This window comes from Gymnoscopelus braueri, assembly GCF_963280865.1.
Source record: "Gymnoscopelus braueri genome assembly, chromosome: 2".
NCBI classification, from domain to species: Eukaryota; Metazoa; Chordata; class Actinopteri; order Myctophiformes; family Myctophidae; genus Gymnoscopelus; species Gymnoscopelus braueri.
Window position 1 is genome coordinate 6,083,208 of NC_137604.1, and position 8,844 is coordinate 6,092,051.

The 8,844-nt window shown below is 39.2% G+C and overlaps 1 protein-coding gene across 1 annotated transcript; it reads left to right on the forward strand.

Annotated features, from left to right (window-relative positions):
• Nucleotides 1-6,469: 6,469 nt before the first annotated feature.
• On the forward strand, nt 6,470-8,572 carry LOC308075818 (uncharacterized protein; the record flags this gene model as incomplete). Its single annotated transcript, XM_080415790.1, has 2 exons — nt 6,470-6,742; nt 8,379-8,572. Exons 1-2 carry the CDS (start codon nt 6,496-6,498, stop codon nt 8,570-8,572), a joined length of 441 nt encoding a protein of 146 aa, XP_080271916.1. The 5' UTR covers nt 6,470-6,495.
• Between the last annotated feature and the right edge of the window lie 272 nt (nt 8,573-8,844).

Below are 8,844 nucleotides of genomic sequence, written 5' to 3' on the forward strand. Positions count from 1 at the left end.
AAAGTAACTGTTCTAAATGTGCACACACACACACACACACACACACACACACACACACACACACACACACACACACACACACACACACACATTTATTATTTTATATGTTTTAGTTTTTTTTAAGGCTGAAGTTTTGGAGGGAGGATTGTGTCAGTTTTCAAAAGTTTACTATCTCGTATCGGGATCTTTTGTCTCCATGTTTTTAATTTTTTGGCAAATTAATCATCCTATACAGTACATTATGACAGTGTCATACAAAGGTAGAAAAAATAGGCAATTTACAAGTTCACAACCCGTTGCATTTTCGTTATTTTTTAAAAGTTTTGAAAATTTTAATTATAATGACATCCCCAAAATAGAGATGCACGTTCATAAATATTGAATCAATGGAAAGTATTTACAAGAGCTTGTGACTAAATAATAACTACATTGGAACCATTGGAACACGGGTTGTTTTTTTGCATTTCCTTAAACGGTTTTGGACATAAAAGGTTTCCACCCGACAGCGATGATACATTTAATAGTATATAGTTAATGATGTAAGCAGGAAAGTATATAAGTGGTTGATTAACTGCATTGCTTAATTTTACAGCTTGACTCCTTTGCCGCGCAGGACGACATGATGAAAGGTCAAACATCAGGTGTACATCAGGCTCTGAATGTTGACTATAAAAAACAAACCAACAAACCGCCTTACACCAGAGGCCACCTGTACCCGTGCTGTTACGGAGGTAACTCAAAAGACGAAAGAGATGCCACCTTCACGTTCACAAACGTAGCACCACAGATTGAAGAACATAATATTGAATGGGCGGAGCAGGTTGAGAAGCCACTGCTTGGCATGATAAAAACACAGTGCACAGGCCCAGCTTACATAGTGACCGGGGTAATTCCATCAGAGAAAGACTGGCTGAAAGTGAACGGGGTGAATAGAGTGAACGTGCCCAGCTATTTCTGGACCGCTTACTGTTGCGATGGTAATAGTGGCCGCGTTTCTCACGCCTATCTGTCAGAGCATAAGGCCGAGCCAACGAAAGAAGCTTTTATGGAGCATATGGACGTGTGTGCACTGGAGCAAAGGCTTTATGACAAGTACCTTGAAGACCAAAAGACACAGACAGACAAGACAGTCAGCAAAGACAAAGAGATACAAAAAGACACCAAAAATAAAGATAAGAATACACAGACAGACGAGACAGACGAAGAGAAACAGACAGAGCCTGTCCCAATCCGCATCCCATATAGACTGTTTGGAGGGATTAAGGGATGTGGTTGAGATGTAACTCTACAGACACACGTGATGCTACGCTTGCTTTTAGAAATGATCAGAACATTAGCCTTAAGCTTAACCTAATACTAACTGCAACCCTCACGTTAATCTTAACCATCATGCTAATATTAACCTTTACCCGCCCAGGACCGCTAATGTTAACCGGAACATGATTGTGTTATCATGCTCACAGTTTTAAGCGACTTAAAGTAATACAATGCAGGTCCACAAATAACGATTTTTAGCAGCCTCTGCTGGTCATTAACGTCACTGCAGGCCGTTCGTTTATTACTGCGTTACCCAGAATTCCATTTGTTTTCACGGGAAGACGGAAGCGTTTCAAAAAGCGTTCTTTTAATTGTTTTATACTATCTGTGGATCGTTTCTCTTAGCCAGTGGAGCTTTAGTTACCGTGAGCTGTGTTTTCTTTTTCTGTTGTTTTTCGATCTTCAAATCCTACGATCTCTTAAAAACAGCGTGAGATTCATTTTTGTTATTAGTGCGGTAGTTTCTGGCCAAACAGGAAACCGGTGCATTTCCTTTTCCGTTTTCCAGCCGGATGACGTCATTTTCGCGGGAAAGGCTCACCGAGCCACCTTTTCAATAGAAATTATAATAGAAAAGGCTTTCGGGGGGGAAATTCATGGAGTGGGTGTTGTGAAACATTTGCCACTCACAAAAGATATACAATTTAACTTTAGTTTTCTTGAAAAAGTTACCTAGTATTACTTTAAGGTATCTTGAAAACGGCTATATAAATGTCATGTATGTGTTGTAATTTGGTTCCTAAATGCATGATCATCGATTCACACCTATTATTCAGTCTTAACTGTATAATCAGTCCAGTTTCATGTGTTGATTTTGATTTATTAAACCATTTAACTCCACACACTGCTGATTGCTGTAGCAAATATGACCTGTCAATCATAAACATTATACATGTGTATAAAAACAGTACTGTCTCAACATGTTTCTAATTAAATAACACAGTGCATAACTGTGTATTTTTTTAATATATATATATATATATATATATGTAACTCCACAAACTGTTGAATGTAGGCTTGATGACTGCTGTAGCAAATAATATGACCTGTCAATCATAAACATGATTTATGTGTCAAAAACACTGTAGTGCAGTTTGTTTTTTACTTTTTTTTTTTACACTTTAGATTTCTTTGGCTATTCAAAAATAGCAGATCCACAAGCTCGTAGCGCAGCACCGAGTGCCGCGCTACGAGCTTGTGGATCTGCTATTTTTGAAAAATATTGAAAACAAATTTTGGGATTTTTTTCAAAAAACTGTTAGGATTTAGAAAACATTTTTAAGAATCGCCTCAGGTCTTAATGGGTTAAATGTGATGTAGTGCATTACACTGATGTGAATTGTATAATATATATATCATTCATGAAGCTCTTATAATCAATGGTGGACAGTAACTAAGTACATTTACTTGAGTACTGTCCTCTTATTTTATAATACACTGTGAATTAACCACTTAATAGTTGAATAGAGTAGTTCACCTCATTTTTTTGGTATCAATTACACACCCCATGAAGTTGAATTTAAAATGTACTTGAGTAAAAGTACAAAAGTGTTTGTATCAAAATGTACTTAAAGTACCAAAAGTAAAAATACTAAAATGTTTGAAAATAGTAGATCTACAAGCTCACAACGTGTCGCGATGTGACGCACTGTGACGCACTGTGAGCTTGTAGATCGGCTATTTTCAAATAGCCTGTGTATAAAATAGGACTTAAGTGGTTAATGTATGTTTTATAATGTAATAATTTATATCTGCAAAGTAACTAGTAACTAAAGTTTTCAAATAATTGTAGTGGAGTAAAAGTACAATATTTGCAACTGAGATGTAGTGGAGTAGAAGAAAAAGTATAGACAACTGGAAATACTCCAGTAAAGTAAAAGTACCTCAAAATTGAAGTGCAGTACTTCTGATTGAATTGAAGTGCAGTACTTGAGTGCAGTACTTGTGTGTGCAGTACTTGAGTAAATGTACTTAGTTACTTTACACCACTGGTGATAACCCATTCCATCCACCTCTGCTCAGTGACTCTGACATTGTGCTTGTCAAAGCCAGGCCATCTTTATGTTTTAAGTAAAAGTATCAATACTGCGATGCAGAAATACTCTGTTACAAGTAAAAGACCGGTATTCAAAATTTACTTGCGTAAAAGTACAAACGTTTTGGTATCAAAATGTACATAAAGTACCAAAAGTAGAAAGTACTCATTATGCAGAATACGATGCAAGACATAGTGAGCTTGTAGATCGGCTATTTTCAAATGGCCGAAATGTATATAGGGCTGAAGTGGTTAATGTGTGTTTTGTAATAATAATCTAAATCTACAAAGTAACTAGTAACTAAAGTTTTCAAATACATGTTGGAGTAAAAGTACAATATTTGCCAGCCATAGGTTTGGAAACTTTGATTGTCAAGAAAGCAGCCGACAATTGCATTATCAAACAACACAGTGTATTGTCAGATCGATATGTTCATTAATAATAAGGAAAAAAGGGAATCTTTCATACTGTCTTCACTTACAGTGTGGAGACAGTGTGCGCCGTAAGGGAAGACACTGTGTGGGATTCCTTTTTTTCATGCATTGACTGCCTGCTCCTATGCACCTGTCCTTGAAGTAGGTGTGCCACCAAAATGTGGAATGCCCTACCACCAGCCATTAAAGGAGAATTTCGCCCTTGGCATTTTCCTACCTTGATTTCACGTTGTTAAGTCATGATGAGATTGGTCGCGGACCCCCAGTCCATAACAAGCTAAGTTCTCCATTTCGCGGACCCCCCAAACCGCAGCTCAGTCTTTAGATCTAGGCTAAATCTGCTTATTTTCGTCGCTCGAAATACGTTTTTTCTTCAATATATCTGTAGCGTTATGGACTGGGGGTCCGGGACCACTCTCATCATGACTTAACAACATGAAATCAAGGTAGGAAAACGCCAAGGGCGAAATTCTCCTTTTAAAATTGTGACTCCCTCCCTTCCTTAAAAATTGCCATAAAAGAGCACCTGTCTGCAATGTTCAACTGGACCTTGACAAGTCACACACACACACCTTTTTTTTAAACTAGGATAGAAATAGAACAAATTTAGGAGAATCATCAAAACACACGATTGAGGGGGTTCTATCGGCATTGCAAAACAGCTCATGGGGTACATGAGACAAAGGGGTTGGGAACCTACCATAGAGCAGTGGTTTTCAAGATGTGGGTCGCGAACCCCATGGGGGATGTCCCCAGATTATTATTGAAATTATTTATTAGGAATAGCCCCTTGAGATGTAGCATCTCGTTTTCGAGGGGAAAACGAGATGATTTGATTAATGTGCAACATTGGTTTCACACTCAACAGTAAACAAACCAACATAGTCATACAGTATAAAGTGTATACTATACAGGGTATCTGCACATTGCAATTTAAGGTCTTGTAAGATCTTTTTAATACCGCTAAAATAAATTACAAAAAAAGAAAGAAATATTAAGACCATTACTGCATCAAAAGTAATCAACAAACAATACTATAGAAAATGGTCAAATATTACTTGAGAAAGACGCAACAATTGTGAAAATAGCCGATCTAAATTCTCGCAACGCGAGGCATTGTGAGCTTGTAGTTTGGCGATTTTCACAATATGTATCTGTGGAACCGAGTCAAACTAAATGTAATGCCTTGACTCCTACGATTCCAAGTCTATGTCAGGGTGAGGGGTCCCCAGTTCAAATATGATTATTTTGGGGGGTCACGGACTGAAAAGTTTGACAACCACTGATATAGAGTGTATTCATGAGCCCTGCCACCACATATTGGGTTTACCACTAGAGTTCCCTCAAACACTTATTTCATGAATATGGTGCGTAATATATATATTTGTTTGGATCGGGGCGGTGCAGCGGATCTGGTGCAGCGGATCTGGCACAGCGCTTGGGTCATGGACCTGGTGAGACGAAGGAGGAGCCCGGCCAGGAGGCCACCCACAGAGCCTAGTCCCTCCACGTGCCAGAGCCTCCCCGTGTTCAGTCAGAGTAGTTCCGGAGAAGCGGACTGAGTGTGCCCTGCCTTTCCCTATAGGACTGACCGTGGGTAGCTACTGGGACGTAAGTTGGGGCTTGATCAACCCCGGCTGGGTCACCTGGGCGAGGGTGTATGTTGTTGCGAGACCCGAAACACCCTATGACCCCAGGCTACAACACTGATGATACGTCCCAGGTGCATCCATGTGATGTTTTCTTTATAGTAAATAAATGTCTGTGCGTCACCCTCCACTGGCAAAGAGTGAAACAGACCTCTCGGTGTCAGTGTTGGCCCATTACACACTCTGAGCACCAGTGGTGGGAAAAGTACTCACATTTACTTAAGTAAAAGTATCAATACTGCAATGTAGAACTCAGTTATAAGTCAAAGTCCGGAATTCTAAATGTACTATTTTTGAGTAAAAGTACAAAGGTATTGGCATCAATATGTACTTAAAGTGCCAAAAGTAAAAGTACTCATTATGCAGAATGTCCCATTTCTAGTTTTCAAAATGAATACAAATCTTGTAAAAAATAGCAGATCTATAAGCTCACAATTCGTCGCATCGCGACACGTTGTGAGCTTGTAGATCGGCTATTTTCAAGTAGACGAAATATAGAGCTTAAGTGGTTAATGTATGTTTCGTTTATTAATACAAATACTACTAAATAATACTAACTACTAAATAGTAACTAGTAACTCAAGTTTTCTAATGATTGTAGTGGAGTAAAAGTACAATATTTGGGTGTTTTTTATGAATCTAACATGGTTAAAATGGAGTTTGAAGTTACAATGGGTTTGTATAGGAAGGGGGCGTGTCTTATAAAATTAATATCAAATATCTAAATACTGAATCGAGCAACTTAAAAACTGTCTGGGGGGCTCACAAAGGCCTGAGTAGACGATAAAATGACAAAAAGTTTTTTTGAAAGTGAAATACCCCTTTAAGTAAATGTACTTGGTTACTTGTCTGTCTGTCTGATCTTTATTCAGTGACAGTTACACACGGCCTCCACCAGGTGGCAATGCGCATTAAGGCAACAGTGTCTGGATCCTTTTTTAACGCGCATGTGCGAAACACTTTGACCCGCCCGGAAAGAAATGCTGTTGTTTTCATGTTAAAGAGGAACAAAGGGCTCGGTGAAAAAAAATGTCTCATAAAGGAGGTAAAACGTGTCAAATGGAGTCTGTACGGCGGTCGATAAATGAACACATGATGTCGGTGGGAGAGGAGATGTTGTGTGTTCTGGACAAACAGCAGCTGAAGCTTCATGTCAGAGTGTTTGTGTTGGAGCGCCTCAGTGCGGCTGCAGAGTTCATGTGCAACCTCTTCCAGAGAGAGATAGAGACTCTAGAAACTCTGCTGGAGAGACAAGACAAACTGCTGGACGTGATGCTACAGCCACATATCAAACTACACAGAGCAGGTCTGTTAAACTGTATTCTTTTTAAACTACAGTCCACAGTGACAGTGAGTTCTCTCTAACACCCTGCCAGGCGCTCGGCTCTGCTCATAGTTAAGGAATTCCACTGCCCTGCGAGGGCTCCAACTGTAGTACAAATAAACAAAACTACTTCGCTACTCACCGAAACAAAGGCTGTTTTGTGTTGTTGAAAGTCTATTCTCGGAGGTGGGAAGCCTCTCAGCACCCCACCTTCTCTGTAAAATACACTTTTTGGGCAGAAAATGTTATATGTCCGCGAGACGGAAATTATTTCATTTACTCCACTGCGCCCTCTACAGACCTGGTCAATGGTAAATTATATTGACCAGATCTGTAGAGGGCGCAGTGGAGTAAATACAATAATTTCCGTGAGTCTCTGGGTGCACACAAAGGTGCTTTCTTGCGTGGATTTGGCTCCTTTGGGCTCGGTAGCTTTAACAGTCAATATTTGGACATCCTGTCTTAATCTTTCATAAGATGGTGGGTTTTCAGGTCCCTGCCCTACTAGCCTCGCGTGGCCAGACAATATCACACGACAAGTGCGATGCAATTTTGCAAACGCAGATTCGTCTGGAACCAGGCTACTGCCCTACAGTATGAAGTAACCATAGTTTAGTGCTAGGATAGGACAAAAGATATAACAAACATCTGTTTCACTAACTTTACATCTCAAAGACGCGCACACAAGACAGAAGTAAAACAACACTTGTAAAAAGAAAAAAAACACTGACAATAAGGAGAGGAGAAACAAAGAGCTCAACATCCATTTTTGGTCAAACTTTTTTTTGTTTTTGCGATAATTACAATACCCTGCGGAAGTTTTTTATTCGCGATAAACAGTGTTGGGCAATATTAATTAGGAAAGTAATATGTTACTTATTACTCCTTTAAAAAAAATTTAATAATATATTATTACTTTGTATCAAGAGTGATATATTATATTACATATTGTATGACCATATTTTTATTAAATGTGTTATTGTTCCATATTGGAATAATATATACAGTCATACAGTCATATATAACTAAGTAACGAGTTACTGCCCGACACTGGCGATAAAAGATATCATATATTATCGTATATCATCCCATGCCTAGTTGCCGGTTCCCGGGACCGATCCCAGAACCTTGTGGACCAAAGGCGTCTAGGCGAGTGCTATACCGACGAGCTACCCGCACACCTATGTGTGTATAAACTGTTAAACCACCTCAGAATGTACACTAAATGCACCCATAATAACTTATTATCAAAACACACAGTTAAGAATAGTAAATTCAATAATATAAAATAATGTAGCGTAAGGGACACTATACACCGTATGTCAAATGACACAGCCTTCTGTAACCTCTATAATTTATATATTAATACTACACACCACTCCAGAAGGGAGTGCTTAGAGAGAAGATACTCAGGTTGCCCATTTACGCAAGATAAGGGTGCTTTGGTGTTCCCTAGCCAGTGTATGTGCTGGGTGAGCAAGTTTCGTTGAAACAAATGATTGGGATTATTCTGTGCCTTCTGTATAGAACCATAGCAACCAAAAGCCGATATTTTAAAAGTTATTGTCAGTGTCTTTCATACATTTGATGGTTTTCTCTCATTTTATCTTTTGCCTAGACCTCCTTGTGTGTAAAGAGGAGGAGCAGGGCCCCAGTCTGGTCCAGGAGGAAACGGAGCATCCACAGCTAAAAGAGGAACAGGAAGAGCTACTTCAAAGACCAGAGGAGTCTGATGATGGATCAACGTTGACATTACTAGATGGGAAGGCGAGGGGTGACACTCTCTTTGGTAATCACTTTTATTGGTACTAATCTAAATCCAAGAGATGTTTTGGTCTGTCCACCTTCATCAGACAAACAACACGTGATAGACAAACAACACATGTGATGTACAGTGTTGGAACTGACGCGTTACAAAGTTACTTTAACGTAACTACTTTTTACGATAACTAGTAACGTAACTAGTAACCTTTTCCCAGTTCGGTAACGCATTATAGTTACTGCCATTTTAATGGCCGTGTCACTCATTAGTTAATGTGAAAAGAGCCGACAACTTTAGGATTAAACGTTTATTATGATCCGAC